The sequence below is a fragment of the Meriones unguiculatus genome, chromosome 11, assembly GCF_030254825.1.
Source record: "Meriones unguiculatus strain TT.TT164.6M chromosome 11, Bangor_MerUng_6.1, whole genome shotgun sequence".
NCBI lineage: Eukaryota > Metazoa > Chordata > Mammalia > Rodentia > Muridae > Meriones > Meriones unguiculatus.
Genome location: NC_083359.1, coordinates 111,377,410 through 111,399,825, shown reverse-complemented (window position 1 = coordinate 111,399,825; position 22,416 = coordinate 111,377,410). Strand labels below are relative to the sequence as shown.

The 22,416-nt window shown below is 51.7% G+C and overlaps 1 protein-coding gene across 4 annotated transcripts; it reads right to left on the bottom strand.

Moving 5' to 3' along the window:
- Positions 1–87: 87 nt before the first annotated feature.
- Irf6 (interferon regulatory factor 6) lies at positions 88–19,058 on the bottom strand. 4 transcript variants are annotated; one of them, XM_021645451.2, is made up of 8 exons: positions 18,918–19,058; positions 15,089–15,265; positions 11,019–11,223; positions 10,060–10,188; positions 5,919–6,077; positions 4,125–4,517; positions 3,331–3,449; positions 88–2,722 (listed from the first exon to the last, which is right to left on the bottom strand). In XM_021645451.2, exons 2-8 carry the CDS (start codon positions 15,260–15,262, stop codon positions 2,498–2,500), a joined length of 1,404 nt encoding a protein of 467 aa, XP_021501126.1. In that variant the 5' UTR covers positions 15,263–15,265; positions 18,918–19,058; the 3' UTR covers positions 88–2,497. The 4 variants fall into 4 exon arrangements, with proteins under 4 accessions (XP_021501126.1, XP_021501127.1, XP_021501128.1 ...); XM_021645452.2 differs by having other exon boundaries at positions 18,923–19,052; XM_021645453.2 differs by lacking the exon at positions 18,918–19,058 and adding an exon at positions 18,444–18,572.
- Between the last annotated feature and the right edge of the window lie 3,358 nt (positions 19,059–22,416).

Here is a 22,416-nt window from a genome sequence, read left to right as displayed (position 1 = left end):
GTAGGGCCTGCCAATCTAACTTAGGTTCTTAGCTCAGATGGAATCAGATACCAGATACTAAGAATTGATACAACCAGTACTCTAGCCTTACATTTTTCCTCCCCAAATTTATTTTATATTCCCATGCTAGTTAGTAATAAATCTCCAAATTGGAAGACTTCGTTCATTCATTACAGCACATATATGTTAGAACACGCTCTATGAGACAATGCTAAAGACCTGGCAGTAAATCTAAGACAGTTTTCACTTTCCAAGTTGGCAGTCAAGCAGGACACAGATGCTGAGCAATTTACAAAGGACAGTTATTCTGAAAGTTTAAGATACTTTTGGAATAACCAGGGAATTGTGGGAAGGAGACCAGATTCAACATTTGCCTTCCCAGTTTACCTGTAGTGGGTTCTTTTTAAGTTTGAGTTAATCTGGAGTGCACAGTAAGGAAAAGGAGGAACAGGGAAAAATCCACCTTTCTGAGTCTTGAGATGAAGGCAAAGACAACTATGGAGTGAGTTCAAGAGTCAGGAGCCCCTCCTTTTTTCGAGCTGAAAATGGAGGATACATGGTATATATCAAAAACAGAAAGCTTACTGAAGATAATCAGAGAAGATCCGTGCATGTGATGTACTCTCTCAGCATTCTGTAAAAGAATCATGACAAGAAACTGGACTGTCTAGTTAGGACCACACAAACCATCCATCCTGACCTATCAGTCAACTGTTGATTACAGTCACATACTAAACATTCAGTTCACAGCACCTCAGAGCAGATTTTTCAGTGTTCTTCACCAGTTCGTTCCCCAGGAGCCTGTTGACATTTCACAGAAGGAAGAGGGAATGGCCCTATTCCACAGCTGTCCTACTTTGCCTATAATGAGTTATTTTAACTGAGCTCACACATGCCATGGAGCAGCCACACATCAAGACTCCCGCACTTCCTCACAAAATGATGTCACCACATTCCTCCAAAAGAATGACATCCTTATGCCTTGCAGGGTTCCTGCTCTACAAAAGCCCAACTTTTAAACTTTCACTTAAACTTCTCTTTAAGAAAATTTTTTAATTAGCATTCAAAGCATACTCTTGACATTTTCATCCTATGCCTATGTGTATACAATTATACTTTGTTCTTATTCACAGAGACACCTGCCTTTCTTAACTCACCCAGATTTCTCTTGGTCCTGCTTTTAATAATCTGGGAACTTTAAACCAAAGCATTAACATCCTAAGCAAGATTCCCTGTCACCCAGGGTTAGGTTGAGCTTTTAGAGTCTAAACCCATCCCAACTTTCAGTGGCTGGAAGAGGAGAAGTCGAGGGCAGCACACTACACACGCAAGCATAGTTCCTGTGACGTGAAACAAATAGACATCGGTGTTGAAGAGGATTTGGGCCTGTAACCAGAGATAAACATCTTGTTTTTCATCTGAGTTTTGGAATTCAAATTATGAGAGGGGCCGGGGCAGACACTTCATGAGACACAACAGCAGTGTCCTTCACTGTTTTTCTCCATTGCTCACAGCAAGTGACATAAGCAGGTTTGAGCCTTTCCCAGAACAGTACTGTCTAGACCTTTAACATGAACACCTCATTTTTGCAATTGGAAAAATCCAATTGTCAGGAAGACTTGGAAGTCTCTAAACAAGAACTGTCTCTTTTGTCACCAGAGTATATTCTAGATGCCCAATTCCCTCTGTCCTCTACAGAGAAGAAAATGAGAGTAAGGAGAACTTCTGCCTTGAGTCTACCATGGACTTATGCACTCCTCCGCCCACAGATGGGGTGGTGACAAGGTGACCATTCTTTCATGCAATTCCTAGGCTTTCTGTGTCACCAGCGTCCCCTTTGATACTTGCTTTTACTCCACAGGTCGGGTGACTTTCAGACCTTGGCACCATTTCTATTTAGATATCAAGGCTGGTTCCTAAGCAACCAATCAGCTCCTCTCCCTCTGACTTCCTCCAGCAGGGAGCCAGCTGACTGTACTAGCAGAACAGGTCAAACAGAGCTCAAGTCAGGACAGATCAGTGCTTAAGGAACTTTGATGAAAGCAAGAAGGGGGAAAAATGTTGTCTAAGAACAATGAAGAAGGGTCCTGTTCCAGGCAGTTTTGTCTTATCCGAGTAGAGGAAAATAATTGTCAGAGTTTTAGGGCAGAATGCAATTCTGGGCATCATTCTAAACCTTATTTATTTACAAGTAATACATCTGCTGCCCTTAAGTTAATGAGTTGCTCCAGAGTCACCTTGAAAGCACAGCTGCAACTACAATCCTGGTGTCTAAACTTCCAAATCAAATCTCCTACACCACCCATGGAGGACCTAAAAGGAACCCCGCAGAGGGACGATATAGTGATAAATTAGAGCAATTTTTAAAACCAAGCATATTTAGAAGTCGCAGACTTCTGATGATGCTAAAGAAAGGAGATTTAAAGGTTGGTTAACTGAATAAAAAAAATATATGTACAATATAAAAAGAGAGAGTAGAAAAGACATGGCGTCAGGATCACTGGGCAGGCAGCGCAGGGGGCAGCTGCATGCTAGGGGCAGGCTGCATGGGCTGCCAGCTCTCCTGGGTTTGGAGGATGCGGTACAGCTGCTTGAGCTGCGCAACGATGTTATCTTTGATGTCTGGAGTGGAGATTTGCAGGCGGACGCTGCCACTGTCAAAGGACCGGGTGAAATCACCAGAAAACATCTCATAGATCATGCGAGCCACCACTGGAATGACCTGTTAAGGCAAAAGCATGTGAAACACAGGCATTTTTAAGTAGCAGGAGAAGCCTCAACATTGATTAAAAACCACTGAGGCTCTGAGAAGCACTACAGCCTCCCTGCCCTTATTAGTGAAAGGCTGTATCTTCACTAGTCAGAGTTCACCTTAGAAGCTGGTTGATTCAAGGAAAGGAACCCGGATGCAGCATCCTTCCTAACTAGATGGCTGCTTATTTATCCAAACTGTGGGTCAATGACATCCATGACTGTCTCTATGCGTAACTCCATGTACAACCCCAAGCGGACTTGCTTCCACTCCCAGAACATAGTTACAGCTTACAAACACAGCCAAAACTTTGTATAAGAGATGCAAAATGTTATGTGTCATAAAACTTTAGCAAGACCCTAACATCGGTAGGAGACTTAGAGCTAAAGTGCCCATTAAACTGTTCACCCATGTTAAGAATATGTTGTCCAGCATAGTCCCACTGTGCAAAGCTTAAGTCTGCTGTCTCACTAAGGGCATTCAAATACACACTAGCCAATGGATGCTCACCCAGGACCCAGACCAGGGGCTTAAGCGCCAGCAGAAACAAAGTTGCTGTCATGATATTGTCTCCTCACCTGAACCAAGATGAGCTTCCTCTCCAGGGGCTTCCCATCTGGCCACTCTTCCCCAAAGCATAAGTAGATCTCAAAGGGTGGCTGCTTCTCTATCTGTCCTTTCTGGTGGGCAATGAGCTCTGTGGAAGATGGACAAGCATTCCTGGACTGCTCTCTAGCCTTGTCAGTAATGTCATCTTTCATGCAGCCCAACACCATAGCTATAATCCACATGTGGCTATTGACTTTCAATTAATTAAAATTCAGTAACTCCTTGGTCATACCAGTCACACTGGCATGCTCACCAGACACCCACGACCAGCAGGACCAAGCTGAGCGACAAAAAATACAATTTGTCACTGCGGAGGCTTGTAATGGATAGTGAGGATATAGACTTGGGATTCAAACCACACTGTAAATCTACATCGCAATGCTTTTTCAACACTTGCCTCCTTAAGTTAACCACTCGAATACTTCCTGAAAGAAGAGTGTGAGTTTTGTGGACTATGACAAACAAGGTCACCTTCCAAAGTGAAAGGCAACCTAACATTTGGGGAGGGTGGCATTCCAGGACTGTTTCCCTGCCTGAAAGACCATACCCAACCTCGAGACACCTTCCATGCTGACAGCTGTGGAGCTCACCTCCCTTTGTGAGTCCTGGTCCTCATTAGAACCAAGATTCCCTTCTCCCTTGACTCTCTGCTATGTCAGGAAGGCTTAGGTGGGAAGGGAGCAGGAGCAGGGAGAGGAGGAGGAGAAAGGAGAAAAGCATCCCAGGGCATCTCTCAGGATCAATCATCTCAAGTCACACTCACCGCTCAGGAATGTTTCCAGACAAAACAGCTTGACCTTCTTCTGCCTCTCAATCAGGTTAGGAGCAGCAAGCGAAGGGGCACATGGCCCCGACCAGTACACTTTGCACTGGCACAGCCTGATGGCGTAAATGGCGTGTCCGCTGACCTCCAGGATCAACCCCCTGTCCATGACATCCAACAGCTTACTGGTGAACAGCTTCTGCTTCTCGTTGGTGATGTGCTCTGGACCTGGGAACTTGACCTGCTCCAGGCTGACAGGACCGAAGAGCTCCTCCTGGTCAGGCATGGGGCCCAGGTCCCCATAGAAGAGCCGGCAGCCCTGCGGGTTGCTCACCGTCATGGTTTGCCCGTACTCCTTCCCACGGTACTGGAACTTGATGTCCAGGTCGGTCACTACAAGTGACAGACAAGTGAGTCTGCTGCTCTGCTCCATCTGTTCAGCCCTAACCTAACCCTAACCCTAACCCTAACCCCCTGAGTCCACCAAGGCCGCCAGCCAGCTTTCGGGAAGGCTGCTGCCACAGTCACCCTCCCGCAGGAAAGCGAGACACCCGCACTCTCCGGGCTGGTCACACTAAAGGGCTGCTGGCAGCAGAGCGGAAGGCCCAGCTGTACTCTCCGCTCAGCTGCCACACCTCGGGCTAGAATCTACCTCCCCACACTCACTGGTGGTCCCCAGTGCCCAGGTCACACCAAAGCAAAGACACACTGGCAAGGTTTGAAGGGGAATGGCAAGACTGTCCCTCCAGTATGGGCGACCACTTGCTGCATGTGTGACTAACGTGACCAAGGACTTACTGGCTCTCCATTATTTAAATTAGCAGTCACATGTGGCGAGTAGCTGCTGTGCCGTGCAGCATGGGCTGTGCTTATCAAACGGACAGGCGATGAGCACGCCAATAGTGCCTTCAGAGCGCAGGTCACAGGGTCTCATGTAACCCAGACTAAGCTGGAACTCCCCATGTCATAAGGGATGGTCTTGAACTCCTGATCCTTCTGCCTCCAGTTCCTGGGTGCCGGAGTTACAGGTGTGTGCCACCTTACCCGGTCTTATTTAGTGCTGGGAATCACACCCAGGGGTTCCTGTGTCACAGGCAAGCATTCGAGTGGCTGAGCTACACCCAAGGCCCTGCATCTCGCTTTTTAAAGCAACTGGGGTAATGAGAAGAAATGCCAAGCCAGCCTTCTGAGACACACACGTGTTACCACATCCCAAACCTTTGCCACGGGCGCTATGAAAGGAGGCTCTCGGGAGATACATTTTCACTGGGCCAGTGTCCCGGACCCAATCGGCCTTGTCAAAGCCGCTCAGCCTCTTGGACAAGACTGCAGGCTCATGCCCTCTCATGTAGAGTGTGAGAAGATGACAGGCCATTAAAGTTCATTCTGCATCAGGATCAATGTGTAGCTAATTCAGAGAGTCCCTAAAGGCTCTCAAAATCAAGAGCTTTGATTGGAGGGTGTCACTAAACCCCCAAGTGAGAGCAACAGTACTTAGCTTGCAGCTCTCACCAATCAGAACAGCTGCAAAGGCAAGGCAGGATGCACTAACATTTCTTTACTTCCCCAGTAACTCAGCTCACGGCTCAGAAGATGATGCAGAGCGCACCAGGGCAGACACGTGGCTGCTCCAGACAGCGAATAAGGCAGAGAGGCTCTGGGGCTGGGGCGCGGTGCTGTCTGCCTAGCACGCAAGAAGCCCCAGTTTGATCCCCTGCACTTCAAGAAAAGAGCAGAGGCAGTAGGAAGAGGAAAGACAGCAATTCGAGGTGAAGCCCAGCAAGGCTCACTTACTGGGGAGGGAGCTGATCCACAGCTCGGGAGAACTGTGGAAGGGCTGGATGGGCGCCTGGGGCACGTCCATCTCCAGAGGCTCTGTTTTGGGCCACACCGACTCAGGGCTACAGTTGCCCACGCTGCAGTTGCTCACGCTGGCTGGTGCCATGGGAGAACCTAGACGGAAGAGAGCACACAGTGCTGTGAAAGCATCTGACCTGAGCTCAGAGGACAAGCGAGGCAGGTGGACAGCAGTCGCTGAACCAGAGCCTGCTCTGATCCCCAGCCCAGCGCAGGTCCCATGACTCAGCTCCCATGACTGGGACCGCAGCTTCCCAGTCATTTCTCCCAGAACCTCACCCTCTAAACCCGCTATTGGTAATGATCAGGAGACCAGCAGATTTCTCTGAACTGAGTTGGAACAGCATGACTGAAAGGTGCTCTGCTCCTTAATCTATACACAGTGACCCAACATCTTCCTGAGGGAGCACTGTGCAGTGTACACGGTGACCCAACATCTTCCTGAGGGAGCACTGCGCAGTGTGCACACAGAGACTAATGTCTTCCTGAGGGAGCACTGCACAATGCACAGTGACCAATGTCTTCCTGAGGGAGCACTGCACAGTGTGCACACAGAGACTAATGTCTTCCTGAGGGAGCACTGCACATTGCACACAGTGACCAATGTCTTACTGAGGGAGCACTGCGCAGTGTGTACGTGGGGACTAATGTCTTCCTGAGGGAGCACTGCACAGTGCACACAGTGACTAATGTCTTCCTGAGGGAGCACTGCGCAGTGTGTACAGTGACTAATGTCTTCCTGAGGGAGCACTGCACAGTGCACACAGTGACTAATGTCATCATAAGGGAGCACTGCGCAGTGTGTACGTGGGGACTAATGTCTTCCTGAGGGAGCACTGCGCAGTGTGTACACAGAGACCAATGTCTTCCTGAGGGAGCACTGCGCAGTGCACACAGTGACTAATGTCTTCCTGAGGGAGCACTGCGCAGTGCACACAGTGACTAATGTCTTCCTGAGGGAGCACTGTGCAGTGTGTACGTGGGGACCAATGTCTTCCTGAGGGAGCACTGCACAGTGTGTATGTGGGGACTAATGTCTTCCTGAGGGAGCACTGCGCAGTGTGTACGTGGGGACTAATGTCTTCCTGAGGGAGCACTGCGCAGTGTGTACGTGGGGACCAATGTCTTCCTGAGGGAGCACTGCACAGTGTGTATGTGGGGACTAATGTCTTCCTGAGGGAGCACTGCGCAGTGTGTACGTGGGGACCAATGTCTTCCTGAGGGAGCACTGCACAGTGTGTATGTGGGGACTAATGTCTTCCTGAGGGAGCACTGCGCAGTGTGTACGTGGGGACCAATGTCTTCCTGAGGGAGCACTGCACAGTGTGTATGTGGGGACTAATGTCTTCCTGAGGGAGCACTGCACAGTGTGTATGTGGGGACTAATGTCTTCCTGAGGGAGCACTGCGCAGTGTGTACGTGGTGGCCAAGCATCTTCACTGGCTCAGCGCGTGTCAATGGACAGACGCTCTACTAAGACAAATGCATTTTACAGTCATCATCTTAAAGGGGGGGGGGGCTAGTTATCTCACTGGGTAAAAGAACTTGCTGCCAAGCCTGACAACCTGAGTTCAGACCCCAGATCTACACAAGGAGAAAAGTGACTCCTACAAGTTGACTTGTGACCTCCACATGCATGGGGAGAGGGACACACAATAAATAAAAATGCAACAAAACATTAAATTGGAAGGCGGCTAGATACATGGCTTAGTGGTTAAGAGCACTGGCTGCTGTTCCGGAAGATACAGGTTCAATTCCCAGTTCACCACTGTAAGTCCAGTTCCAGGAGACCCACACCCTCTTGTGGTCCCACAAGCACAAGGTCCTCGTGTGGCACACAGACGTGCAGTTAAAATGCTGACACACATAAAGTTAAAACAAAGACTGCCCAGAGAGTAACAATACCCAAGAAGCTAGCTAAGTTTGTCTGTGTCAGTTAATGAGCTCCAAGGCTCAGAGATAGGATGCACAGAAAGCCTTTCAGTGGATCATCTGCTTACACGATTATAAATTCTAAGCCACATGAAAGGTTCTTTAATTCACCAGATTCAGTTACAGCTTTTCAAGAAAGAAAGAAAACCCTAGTCCCTGACAGGCTTGATGGTGCACGCCTGGAGTCCCAGCACCCAGGAAGCCGCAGATGCAGGAGCACTGATTCCAGACAAATCTCAACCACAGAGCTAAGACAAGGGAAGGAACCCAGCTCCACTTCCTGCTGCCGTCAGTGCTGGCTTATCCACCACACACACACACACACACACACACACCTCCCTCTTCCGCCTCTGTTCCTCCACGACTCTGAAATCATAGAGGCCAATGTTCTTTGACCCTTTACATTAAATATGAAACCATCTTACATTCCTGCTTTTAATGTATATGCTACAACTTTCTAAAAGAGAGTCAAGGAAGCCTCAAACTGAGGAAACACAGCATTACTGCAACATAAGAACTCAGGACACTGGAAACAGGCCACAGCTTTCCAAGGAATGGCAACAGAGTGACAGACAAGAATTTCCAATTCTCTGTAACCAGCTTGTTTTGATTTTTTTTTTTTTTTGTTTCATTTTTTTGTGTTTTGTTTCTTGAGAAAGGCTCTCACTAGACCAGCCTGGCTTCAGATTTGTAATGACCCTCGGTCTGTGCCATGCACAGACAGTGCTCACAGGCAGCTACAACTCACTCAGCTCAAACGCCCAGCATTAACAGCTTCACTGAGTGACAGAGCAGAGTGCAGTGAGGCCATCTAGATTAGATCTGCACAAAGATTTTTTTTCTTTTTAGATATGTATTTTCATTGTTTTTTAACTGTGTGGACTGTGTGAGCACAAAGTTCAGGTGCCCAAGGAGGCCAGAGGCAGCAAATGAGCTGGAACCAGATGATTTCGAAATAAATTCTATCGTGCATGCCCTTACCCACCTAACCATTTCTGAAGCCCCCATAAAAGTTTTAGCCATCACTTGTTTGCAAAGGTCCAAAAGCCACATAGAAGTGATGGCACTCACCTTTAACCCCAGCACTGGGAGGCAGGGGCAGGTGGATCTCTGAGTCCACACCAGCCTGGTCTACATGGCCAGTTTAGGCCAGGAAGAGAGCTACATAGCACGCTGTCTCCAAAAGAAAATAAACCAACAAACAAAAAACACGGGGAAAAGGAGGGAAGGGGCAGGAAAACTAAAGCAGCAGTGATCAAACACTGTCGTTTCCTGACTCCAGACAAAGAGCTAAAAAAGCCACCCAGACCCGAAGGCAGCATCTCCGTTCACTGGATTTGCCAGGTGGCAGGAGTGACATCATCTGACCCCCAGCTCAGTCAGTGTAAAGTGCGCAGATGGGGTAAGGATGCCTCAGCAGGTCAACCCAGAGCACAGTGGGGTCCTGGCGTCTGCACTCAGACCCCGCTGCTACACAGCAGGTCCCAGGTTCTCCAAGCCTCGTTCCTGGAGAACTGAATGCACAAGTCCACACAAGACGGTGTTGCTCCAAAGCTGCCATGAGGCTTCTAGGGCTTCAGGAAGGCCTACATGCCAGCTCAACCCAAACAGCATGGCTTTCCCTCTTTCTCTTCCCCATCTTCCTCCTCCTGGCAGTTGTCAACATTTACAGCCTGCCTGTCCGGGGAGTTTTCTTTTAAACACCAACAAAATTACCAAAAAGCTTTCAAAATAAAAATGATGAAAGAAGATTCTTAGAGATAAACCTACCAGAGGCAGGTACTATCAGCTAGAATCAAGTTTTCCATGGCAGAATGAATTCTGCTAAGGCTGTGACTCAGAGTTCATACCAGGAAAACTACTGGGAGTTTAACTACAATCCATAAACAGGATATATAACTTCCCTGAAGCAAGCTTCCCAAATTTATCATCCACCGGGAATGAATTATGCTTTTTTATTTCTTTGAATTGAAGGTTCTCTAGAACACTAGAATACACCCTCCTGCCCTGGAATATCCGAGGCATCAGAGATCTTTTGCCTGTGATCCTGGCTTTCCAACACAGCAGCAGTCTGGCTGGGGAGCCCGCCACAACCTCCCAGCCCTGAGCAGTGATTCCCCTCACCCCTGTGCAGCACCCCACTCACCATTGATGTTCAGGAAGGGGAAGGTGTCCTGGATGGGGACGTGGTGCTGTGACTGATCAAGCTCATCCTCTTCCTCATCTTCATCCACATCGTTATCTTTCTCGTCCCAAGGAGCAGACCCCGTGGATCCTACCCATGACACACGAGCCCACAGAAAAGCAGATTGTTTCACCACCATCTCAACAGCTGACCCACCACCAGACCAGAGACTCCTCAGGCTCAATGTGCCCTGACGAGCTCTGGAGAGTCGTAATTCCTTGCACAGAGTCTAAGCTCAAGCTCTGCTTTCTTGCCTTAGAAATCCCTTCACATTACTATAGAGGCTTACAGTGGCTTTCTACACGTCAGCATCCCTTTTAAGAGCCCCGAATACTCACTCTTCTCCTCTGTGAATCACACAGGAGGGGGCCACGACCCCTCCATTATGGCAGGGCCTGACTGGGCAATAAGCCTGACTATCCGGCTCTTTGTATTATTCCTGGCCAGGTCATGGCCACTGGCTCTACTAGCAGCCTTTGAAAAGACAGAGGCTCAGCAGGACACAGTGGCTCACACCTGTAATCCAAGCAGTCGGGGAAGCAGAGGCAGATGGATCTCTGTGAGTTTGAGGCCAGTCTGGTCTACAAAGCTAGTCCAGGAGTGCCAAAGCTACACAGAGAAACCCCGTCTCAAAACAACAACATATATATATATGAAAGAAAGAGGATCAATATGCCCAATAACTCAATTCAAGTCCAGCAGTCGGACAGTGGTAAGAGCCAGGTTTGGGCAACAAACCCTCTAGAGCTCCCCCTTCTCCCCTGCCCCACACCCCAAGAGAGGCTGTCCTATAGCAGAACTGTGCCCTCATTCACCTTCTACTGAAGCCCTCATTCTGTAACTCCTTATACCGTCTGCTCTCGGAGCTCTTCCCAGGGAGAGCCCAGATTTCCTTTCTCCCTATGAGCCTCGGGTCTCACCTGGGTTAATGACAGAGCCCTGGGGCTGGGGGATGTCGCACACTTGGTAGATCTTCACAGGGTTCATGGGCACTTCCTTGGTGCCATCATACATCAAGTTGAACTCCCTGCTTTTGTTGAGAGCACAGCGGAGCTGAGCCTTCCACTTAGCCGGGTCAGGGTCGTCCACCCCTTCCTGGTACTTCCCAGTCTCCACAGCCCAAGCCTGAGGGAGGAGACAGCGGGAATGCTGACCATACGGAGAACCACTGCCGAGCCTGTACACACCCCCTCACATGTGCTCCCATGCACACACACTTGCACGCACACCTGTTAGTGCTCCTAACACCAACCTGGACATTGCAGCGGATAATACTGACCTCAGGACCAACCAAGGTAACCAAAGAGAGATCAAGCTGTATGAAACAGAGCTTGGGAGGGAGCTTTAGTTCAGGCTTTAGCACCAGCACCTGCCTGGACAACAACGCCGACACTAAAGTCTGGGGTAACACTGTACTGCAGGGCGTTAGGCAGCCCTTTTCTCCTCTGCAGGCATGAAAATGAAGCATGCTCCACCTTGCCAGGCTCTCTTTTAAAACAAGAATAGCTCATCCAGAAAGTACCACAAAAGGCAGTTGCAGATGATACAGAGACTTTCAGGAGCCAGGTGTGGTGCTGACAGACCAGACTTAAGATGCTAAACCAGGAGGACAGTGAATCTGGAGTCAGTCTGGGCAACATCATGAATGTGTTCAAGACCAGCCTGGACCATATAGTGAGACCTTGATTCAATAAAACAAAACAAAAGGCCTCCAGGATGCATGCCTTAGAGTGCAGCCTCTCCCTCCCACACTTGAGGGCATCAGTCGTTACACACTCAGCTCGGATTTCTTCCCAGTTCTTCAAACTTCCCCTTCACTGGAAACCTCATGCAGTGGTCTACAGGCCTAAAAACCACTTTGAAGCTTCCTCTCTGTTTTCCCAACATAGGAGGCCAAAGAACTGATGGAGACAAGAGGAGTGGAGTCGTCTGCCCCGCGAGAAGAGGGAAACCAGCCTCTGAGGAACAGACCCAGCCCCTCAGGAGTGTCCCAGGACGAGCAGCTGAGTCCCGCTTTCCAGGTCCCCTCCCAGACTGGCCAGGCTCCCCGCTGGCCATCTGCCCTCTGGGCAGCAAGCTTCTTCATGTTCCCTAACGCAGAAGACCTCATTAGAGGCTGTTCCTAAGGCAGAAGGCCTCATCGGGGCCATTCCTCAGGCAAGAGCACTCTCCTGCTTAAATGTTTAATTTCCATTACATTTTATTTATTTAGTGTATAGAAGTGGGAATCCTTCCACGCCATGTGGGTTCTGGGGCTTGAACTCAGGGCAGGAGGCATAGTGAGCAACACCTGCCTTTAGGCTCTGAGCCAACCACCAGCACCACCTAAACCTTTTCAGGCTGTCAGGGCAGATTACTTCTCCAAACTTTTGCCACACAGGACTTCTCTCTCTCTCTCTCTCTCTCTCTCTCTCTCTCTCTCTCTCTGAAACAGACTCTCCCTACATAGCTCAGGCTGGCCTCAAAAACTCACAGCAATCCTCCTGCTTTGGCTTCCAGAGTAGTAGGGTTTTAGGTATGCACCATGATACAACAGCACAGGCTTGTTGTTTAAGCTGAAACTGAGCGTTTGCACCCTCCTTTGAGATCCCGCCCTGCAGAACAGCGGTGTCCAAGGTTGATTAAGTCTCTCCTTCTTTCGACTCAGACTCCCTTTCTCTAGCCACCTTCTCTGACTTGGCTTCCTCCGCAGTCTAGGATGGAGAATAGCAACAGCGCTGAGCTGCCCTGGGTGGCTTAGCAGGCACCAGGGTGGCCAAGGCTGGCTCGATCCATAGGGAATCTCAGTTCGCTGCTCCTTGTGTCTGAGAGGAAAGCGTGCTATTACCCGGGCTGTCTGCCTGCTGCCTCCCTATGTGCCCTCAGCTCGTCTGACCCTCCATATTCACACTGGCTCTGACTGGGCGGCTGACTCCAGCTGCAGATTCTGGAACAAGTCTGTGCTTCCCTGTGATTCCCTTAGGCCCTGCTCCTTCACAGCCCAGCTGGACTGAGCCCCAGCCCGGCCCAGCTTCCTGCTCAGACCCGCCATATCCTCAGCCAGCTCAGCTGACACAGTGATACCCCTTACAAGCAGCTTCGGGACTGAAAAGGGAAGGCCGTGAGGTGCACGTAGGCAAACACTGAGGTATAAACTGTACTTGTTCAGACCCCTCCCTGAGGCTGGTCACTGTGGAGGCCTTCCTTCTCTTCCTAAAATGGTTCCTATCTCCACACTTTTATAGTACTTCACAAATATCTCCCCACACTTCACTTGATTTTCATGACAATTCTAAGAAGCGGACAGACTGGCTCCACCCCAGCTAACCAAAGGGAAAACTGGAGGCCAGATGGGGCATGCTTTGCTCAAGACTGTCCACGGGGTTGGTGGTTACAGAAGCTGAGGTTGGACAGTTCGTTTCCCACTTAGATCATACGGGGACAGAACGGAGTCAGAGACATGGGTTCAAATCCTGGAGCTAGCACTGACTGATGAGCTAGCTCCACTGATGGCTTCTACACCTACAACACGGGATGGAGAGAGACTTGCCTCGGTCATTGTGAGAGTTAGTGACATTGGGAACACAGGTGCCAGGCTGGTGCCTCATTTCTGCATCTCACCAAAAGTTTGTCAGTGTCGGATCTGTGTGAATATCCTCTCTTCTAACAGCATTCTATAAACAGACACACCAGTGAAAGCTTTCCTCACACCCTCGAGAGCGGGCCTTACAAAATCAGCCTTTTCGTGTGACAGGTCAGATACTTCAACAGCCAGCTCAGGCCCAGAGCAAGGCTGCGAGGGCTGCGACGGGGCCTAGGCAAGCTTGTCCCGCACTCGGCGTGGGCACTGGTCTACAGATGTTTCCCTTATCTCTTTCATAATGCTCATACCTAAAGTAAGTGTTTCATTTGCACACTTTCAAAGCACTCTCAGGCAAATTTCCTCTCTGCCTCTCCCCTCCACACCTGACACAGGTGGGCAACAGGATGGCTTCCCTCAGAGCCCTGGGCTTGCCCTGATCCTGCAGTCAGGACTGGATCACAGCTCAGCCTTCCAGCTTACAGGCAAGTAAGAGAGGACAAGCTCACTGCACATCGCGAGTGGCAGGGACCAAAGCTACTCCTGGGATGGAAGGGTGAAGTTGGTGTAGAGTGAAGACGCAGTTCCTGAACTGTATCCACAAAACCCTTCCACAACCACTGCCCACCAACCTCTGTCTGAAGTCAGGCTTTGGGTTTCAGTGAAATTCAGTAAAGCGCTATGTGACTAAATCTCATCTTAGCTACAGTGAAGACCATGGAGAAATTACTTGTTATTGAAGAGAACGTAATTTGGGCTTGGGATGTAGCTTGGTGGTAATGTGTAGGTTTTGTGTGCACAAAGCCTGGGACTTGATCCTTAGGAATGAAAAAGAAATGAAAAAATAAGAAGAGGAGTGGGGACAAAAGGGGAGGAGAAAGGAGAAAGGAAAAGAAAGGGGAAAGGAGGAAGAAAGATATTGATGGAATAAAAACATGAGGCTGGAGAGGTGGCTTAGCAGAGGACCTGAGTAACTTGGCTCCCAGCACCCACATCAAGCAGCTTACAACCATCTGCCAGCTCCCAGGAATCCAATCTTCTGACCATAAGGGCGCCTGCACTCACATGCACGCACGCACACACGCACGCACGCATGCACGCACACACGCACGCACACACGCACACACACACACACATGCACACACACGCACACACGCACACACGCACGCACACACACACACACACACACACACACACACACACGCACACACCCTGCCCCTGATCCGCCAGGATATGAACTGAGTATCTTCCCACCAAAGGGAACGTAACAGACTCCAGCCTCATAGACTGAGCTTGAGGACCACGGTTTGAACATCTCACTGTATGTATCCGCTGCACCAGAGAGCCAGAGCAGAGAAATCGAACAAACCCAGAACGGCCTCAGAGAGCTGGAACAAAGCTCAACTCAGATGGCAGAAGGAAGTTCTTTACCTTAAAAATGGTGTTTTCTTCCTCTTGTTGGGGGCTGTGCCGCGTGGCATGTTTCCAGGGGATCTGGAAGCGTTTGGAATCTCTATGTAGCCAGATAAGACCAGGGTAGAGGCCACTGTCCACCTGGGCCACCAACCAGGGCTTCAGCCGGACTCTTCGAGGGTGGAGGGCCATGATCTGGGAGGAGGGAGAATGGGAGAATGGGAGCCTGGGGCCAGGCACCGGGGACTTTCCCAGCCTCTGTTCCCATACACTGCGGCTACAGTTTCACTGGATTACAGCAAAGAAATTAAATATGGCAATAAACTGTGCCAGACAGAGAGAAAGAAAAGAGGCAAAAGGGTTCTTTTGATTCTTACTGTGAGGCCATTTATACTTCACGCTCCAGCCAAATGGGACTTATCATGCAAGCCGATCGCATTTCTTCTGCTGAGGCAGAGAAACGAGGTGATGTCACCTTGCAGGGGCACAGCCTCCCCAGGGGCTCTGCAAGGCGAGGGTGACTGTTCTTTCCAGTCCTGCCTCAGGAGAGGGCAGGAGAGTCTTGGGGCCAGAAGACAGGTGGGCCAGAAGCTAAACACACTGTGTTTCCAAGAGGACAATGGAAACGAGTGACATGGCTACTCGAAGGGAGCAGGCGAGGCCTGGCTCCGGGGCCAAAGTCCTCACTGGGCGAGCAGGCAGAGTGTCCATCACCCCACAGCCTTCCTTTCCCTTGGTTTGTAGCAAAAGGAGTTCCAGCTGGCCTCCAGCACCCAAGGTACAGCTTCTGTGAGCTTGGGAAAGCTAAGCCAACCGAATCCCATTGCCACAGTCAAGCCCTCCGCAGCTAAGCTGGCCTCCTCACCTGGGCCTGTTTATCTCCCCACAGACACTGAAGGAAACCAACTGGTTCCAGGCGCCAGGCTGGGTAAAGTCTGCAATTGATTCTCCTAGAAACATGGACGCTGCAGATAACATTCTACAGCAGCCACGAACCAAAACAAAGGCCTGTGGGTCCAGTGCCAGAAGGGAAAGTCATTCGATAGAAAACTGTCTGCCTGAGGGATTGTGTTAGAGTTTTTGGATGAGACCAGGTGTGCTCGGGGTAGTCTGGTGTTTTAATGTTCTTATTTTGTTTTTCCTTAAGATAGAAATGGACAACTGGAAAAAGTAAGTCATTCCACAAATATTTGTTCTAGCAGCCGTGTGCAAGCGCTTTGTCAATTACTAAACGTCATTCATGTTCTCTGCCCGTGCTCGTTCCTTCTTGAGGAAATCCAAACTGGCTGAAAATGCTATCTTCTTCATCCCAGAATGCCCCTTCCAGGCTCACACTTCTGAAACAGGTCCAGCTGAGCCAGCCGAACCATCTTCAGAAGAGCCTCGCCTTGAGGCCTAACATCACTTGTTTTCCTGGCCAGGTTTTCTCCAAATACAAGGAACTCAACGCAACTCAATTTCTGGCCAGGTAGGACCTGAGCCTTCTGACCCAATTACCAAGTCCTGTAACTGAAACCTCTCCCTGAGAGCACAGCTTGCCAGGCAGCTGAGCTGGGCCGAGAGCCTTCTAGAGGCCTTGCTCTTGGCCCTGGTGCTTCTCAGGGCATCACACGGAGTCATTAAACCAGGGAGCCAGTGGACACCCGAGCAAAGGGGACTACAAGGCAGGAGGACTGGGCAATCAAGGGCAGACTGGGTTGCATGAGGACCTATCTCAAAAAGAAATATTTAAAAGGAGTCAATACCCAATGCCAAGTGCTGCCTTCTGCTCCCAGATCCCACTCTCACTAGAAGAGGATGAGACCAGAGCACAGAAGAGTCAAAACACGGGAGGGGCAGACGTGGGAGAGGACTGCAGACCGGTGTCCTAGCCACTGGGCTCTGGGCAGTCCCACTGCAGTCCCAGTAAGTCCTCACACAGGGTTTGCCCCGCACATGAGATCCACCTCTTGTCTGCCCTGCACCTGAAGGCGCCTTCACGGCCATCAGGAGAAAAATGAAGGCAAGCAGCTCTCGACAGCAGTCTGCACCGCAAGGCAAGAGGCAGAGCAACCCCTGGACACGGCGACTAAGAGCTGCGCTCTGGGTTCTCCGTGTTTGAGTGGCCCTCAGCCTGCCTCCGCCCTGCTTCCTCCTCTGCAACCCGCTGCCTTCCGAACGCCAGGAGATCCCCACTCACCAGCCCAGATTCTTAAAACAGCCGGAATCTGAGTTTTGGCTGACAAAACCAAACTCATGGGCTGGCGGCCACAGCCACGACGGTGGAGCAGCAGCCCCACTCTGCGGCACACGCAGACCCGGAAGCGAAGACACTGCCACACCACATATATGCGCACTGCTCTGTCCACGCAGATCCCTACTTATTTAAAACGCTGTGGCCAGGACAGAGACCATTCTGAGGAAGGACGGCAGCACCATCCTCCTCATCAACACAGGCTTACAGTGTCACCAGGGTGATCGCGCCCTCAGGGTCCTGGCAGTGCTGTCAGCCCTTTTGATGGCGGAGGTAGCTGAGGCCCAGGGACAAGGAGGCCCCTACCTTCCCTCTGGGTGGCGGCAAGCCCTGCCACTGTGCCCTGCCCTCTAAGCTTCCCCCTTCCACACAGAAGGGATCAAACCTAAGCCAACGAGGACCGAGGAGGACCCACCACAACGGGAGGAAGGCACCCAAATCCGACTTCAGGTTCATGCCACTGAACCTGCGCCCTGCCGTGTCCATTGGCCACCACAGGAAAACGAAAGCTCTGTGCCTCTGACAGACAGAAGCCTTCCGAGTGACAAAGCCACCACCCACCTTCTCCCAGTGAGCAGAGGGCAGGGGCACGTTCGGCTCCCTGGGGCACTAACTGTCCTCTCACAGCCTGTTCCAGGAGCAGGCCCTTCATGACGAACACCCCACCACCTCTGCAGCCGCTGCTGGGCCAGTTTCTGAGACCCGGACCTGCTGCGGTTCGGCCGTTCTCACAGGCGGCTGTTGGGACTGTCCTAGTTTCCCATTCCTCCTGAAGGGAACTGAAATGCTGCGCCCGGGATTTTAGCCATGTCCCGCAGTAGGCGCTGAGCCCCTACTCACATCCTCACCTCCAACTCCCAGCGCTCTGGAGTTGGTGGATGACAAGGCTGCGCTGTCATGCGTGACACACAGATCTAACTAGCAACTTCACCAATCCCTGCGCAACCCCCTTGGCCTTCTCCCTTCCGTACCTTCCGTCTCAGACCCACAGAGTGAGGCAGGGCGGCTCAGGCCTCCCTTCCTGGGGCGCGGGAGACTTTCCTACTCTCCACACAGCCTCCAGCCCCTTCAGGCCGGGAGGGCCTCACCCGCAGAGCTGCCACACCTGGCGCCACCCTCCCCAGCACCCAGCTCGGCTACCTGGAACTTCACAGACGTCTCCCCGGCCCACGGTGAGAGGCCTGACCGTGCTGAGACACTCGGAAAAAGGAAAACAAACCCGCCAAACCCCAGATCGCCCTTATACCGATTCCCCCAAAACCCTCACCGGGGCCCGGGGCCTTGGAAGTGGCCCCTGGGCCACCGGAGCCAGCCACTGAGGGAGCTAGTTAAAACCGGAGGGGCTAGGGTGGGGGGTGCGCCCGCTCCGCCCGACAGTGGAGCGGGCGGGGCAGAGAATGAGCTCTTTCTGCCGGAGGGGAAGAGCTTCCAGTTAGCGTGAGACAGAAGGGGCCCGGTGCCGCCCCACGGCTGCCCGGAGAAGGGTGCCCGGCACCCAGCCTGGGCCGGGACACCGAACAGGGCCCCCAGGCCAGCTCCCCCTCCCAACTCCGGTGGGCCCGGCCCCACCCGTCAGGTGTCCCTCGGGCCTCCTGCCGACGCCGGCGCCCCCACCTTGCCTCAGTCGGCGCCCAGGAGCAGGTGCCCAGGAGCCAAGGCCGCCGCAGCACAGGCGTCCCCCGACGGCTCGGCGGCTGGGAACCGCGGGCTCCTCCGCGGCCCGCACAGGCCCGCACCTGCCCACCTCGGTGCCCGGAGCGCAGCGCCGAGCTCGGGATGCCACCGCCCTTGCACCGTCTGGCCACGCCCGCCAGGTGTGGCCACATCCCCTGGAGTTCAGGATTGGCGCATTGGGAGAAATCTGATACTCTGCGCTCTTGGGCCGCGGGCCCCGCCCTGCCTCTTCGTCACCCTGTGCCGCTGCCACCTACCGAGGGAGCGGTCCCTGCGTGGGCCTAGCCCTGCGGGTGTCGGATGGTCCCGGGGACTGGGGGGGGGGGTCATGTCGCCCCTCCCGTAACGACCCTACACAAGCGAAGGTTTTGAGACTGAGTCCTACGGCTGGCTTGAGGACCTGTGTAAGCGCCCTTGGCTCTGAGAACCTACTCCGGGGCCTGTCAGGTGGGGCAGGACTGCCGGTGGGACCCGGGTTCCGCCTCAAGTTCTCATCTCTTCAAAGATGCCCGCAGGTTCTGCTTTCCCGTCCTCCATCAAGTGCAAGTTGAAAGCACAGATCCTGGAGCCAGCTGTGGAGTTCAAACTCCCAACTTTATCAGGCACCAGAGGCTTGGGAAAGTTTTCTCAGCCGTCGGGGAGTCCGTTTCTTTTCTGTAGATTGAGATTTCTAAAGGAGCCTGCTTCGTCGGTGAAGCGGGCATTCAGTCTGTGTCTAGAGTACACAGCGCTTTCGGTTACTGTTGAAGTGAGGGTTGAACATCCCACAATGCCTCGGAGAGTAAGAGCATCTTTGCTGTCACCTGGAGTTGAAGTCCTGCATGCCTGAGGAGGGCCACCCACCCTCCCCATCCATAGGCCAACTACGGAAGCGGAAGCGCTGTCCAGCCAGTGTGGAAAACCCCCACCCCCAAACACCTCTGTCACAAGGAATGGACCGTGGTCAAGGCGCTCAGGAGCAAGGCTGCGGGTATGTCAAGGGCCCGATAAGAACCTCAGCCGTAAGAATAACAGGAAAGAAGGACACCCCCCACTCAGGACACAGGAAGGCTGAGCCTTCTCTAGCCCAGGGCCGTACAGTGTGAAGGTCGGTGTTTGTGGCCGTCTGGACACGCAGAGGACAGGCCTCTGTGCTCTTATGTGAAGGGCTCTGTACACCAAGGCTGGCCTCTGAGAGTGTCTGTGAAGGGTTGCTTTGATTGAACTACCTGACGTGGGAACACCCATCTTAGCTGTAATCAGCCTGAGCAGCGTCCTGCACTGTATGAACTGAGTCGCTAGGCCAAGCTGTAGCATGCTCCCCTAAGGCTGCCTGACGCTCCTGTGCCTGGACCCCAGGACTGGCAGGCTGTATGCACTCCTGAACTGATCCTCAATAAATCCTCCTCCCTTACCTTGTTTTTCCTGGTTTTATCACAACAGGAAGGAAAGTACTTGAGACCCTGTCTCAAAAAACAAAGTAAGGTGACAAGAAATCGTGGGTGGCACTGTGAGGAGTTGAGTATGGGGCCTGTAACTGTGCCCCGGGATCAGAGTAAGGCTTTATTTGTATGCTTAAAGACGTGAAGGAGTTAAAATGAGGTCATTGGGTTGGCCTGTATCCAATATGGCTGCCGTCCCTATAAAAGGGGGAGAGTTGAACACAGCGCGCACAGAATGAATAAGATTCAGAGATAAAGGAGAAGGTGGTCATTGCAATTCAGAGGCAGGGGAGTAGCTTCCTTCCCACAGCTCTCAGCCTAGTGACACCACAGCACTGCCCTACTAAACGCCTGAATGACAGACAACAAGCAATCTGTCTATGGTGTCTACTCTGGAGAACGTAGCAGACTAATATAAGTTGGTTGGCAAGCCCCTGATGGGTGACAAATGTGGGTTTGTTCTTCTTCCCAACTCAGCTCAGAATGTCACCAGGCAGAGGCCTGGGAAGGCAGGGAGGCCCTGAGGCATGACTCAGCCAACCTCTGTTTCAACCACTGCCTGTGGCCACGCTTCCCTCTGCTAAGGGGAGGGCTGGCTCAGCAACCTGGCCTATTCTCTACTGATGCTCAGGAGAGCATAGATCTTCCCTGGGGGTGGGGGCAAGGGGAGATGGCCCTTGAGACCAAGCAAAGCCTTTTCAAGTGTGTGTTTGGGGAAGACCACCCAGAGCATGTCCCCCGAGGGAAGTCAGGAGGCCATAGGTGGTGTTCACTCTTGCCATGGCTTAAAGTCCCACCGACTAAGGGATGCCTCCAGGGTCTTCTTTAGAAGCAGTTTGAAGTGTTGGGATGTGGGTATGACCTATGCTATAATTCCAGTGTTTGGGGAGTTGAGGAAGGAAGATCAAGAATTCAAGGCCAGCTTTTGTAAGGTTGAGTCTAGGCTCAAAAATAGTCTAAAAATGTTTTAGAGTGTGGGAGATTGGAGCTGGAAGAGGCTGGGGGCTTGACTCATTGGTGAAGTTCTTGCCTGGCATCAAAGCCCTGGGTTCAACCCCCAACACCGCAAAAGTAAATAAAGTCTCTCCTTCAGAGGTAAGACTGGTTTAGAAATGTTTGCTTGGTCCACTGTGTTCTAAGCACTGGACAGTTTTACAAAAGCCTTGGAGTTTGCAGTGCGTCCACGGTATGTGGACAGACACCTGGCCAGAATTTCTGGCTGGCCACAGCTGCCCATGCAGAGGGAATCTGTGCATTGAAGTTAGGGCAAGATTCCCTATTCTCAACCTCCGTAATGCCGTAGCCACTTAGCACAGGTCCTCATGTGGTGGTGGCCCCAACCATACAATTACTTTGTTGCTACTTCATAACTGTAATTTTGCTGCTGTTACGAATCGTAATGTAAATATGTGATATGAGGGAATCTGGTATGTGACCCCAAGGGGGTTGCAGCCCACAGGTTGAGAACCCTTGTCCTATTGGGTTCACTTGCTTAATTACATGAAATTGAGCGCTAAACCTTAGAGTCCAAGATCCCCCCTAGTCACACAAGAGGTCTCAGAGAGGCCATGTGCTTTTCTCAAAGTTGTACAACTGAGTAGCAGCAGGTTGGGTCTAGAGCTCAGGTCTGGGGTTCTTTACACCTGGACTTCGCTCAGCACCCCGGAGGCTTGGTTCTGGCTAGCGCTGTCCTGGCTAACTACTAAGCCACAAGCCAACACGGATGGAGGCGCTGCTGTTAACCCAGTGCAGAAAACAACTCCAGCCTTCCTCTCACCTTCCTCTCACCTCCTCCTGCTGAAGAGTCAGCAGGAGGAGGAAGGCAGGGACAGCTAGAAAGAAACCCCGGCTGGCAATAGAGAACCGAGGTCTCTTTTGCTCCTCCTCTGTGTGGGCTGGGCAGAGTCTTGTGAGACCAGCAGAGTCCTGGAGGAATGGATTCTAAATTCTCCTCGGAGGATCAGTCACCATCCGCCCTATGTTGCTGCTCAGGTCAGGCACTTGCTGACTCACCTGTG

Excerpts from the sequence above, each read along its gene's own strand:
- Irf6 (XM_021645451.2), bottom strand. The coding sequence starts at position 15,262 with ATGGCCCTCCACCCTCGAAGAGTCCGGCTGAAGCCCTGGTTGGTGGCC. Across the intron at positions 10,189-11,018 it reads GGGCTCTGTCATTAACCCAG|GATCCACGGGGTCTGCTCCT; the intron begins GTGAGACCCGAG and ends TGTCATGGGTAG. Across the intron at positions 4,518-5,918 it reads GTGGATCAGCTCCCTCCCCA|TGACCGACCTGGACATCAAG; the intron begins GTAAGTGAGCCT and ends TGTCACTTGTAG.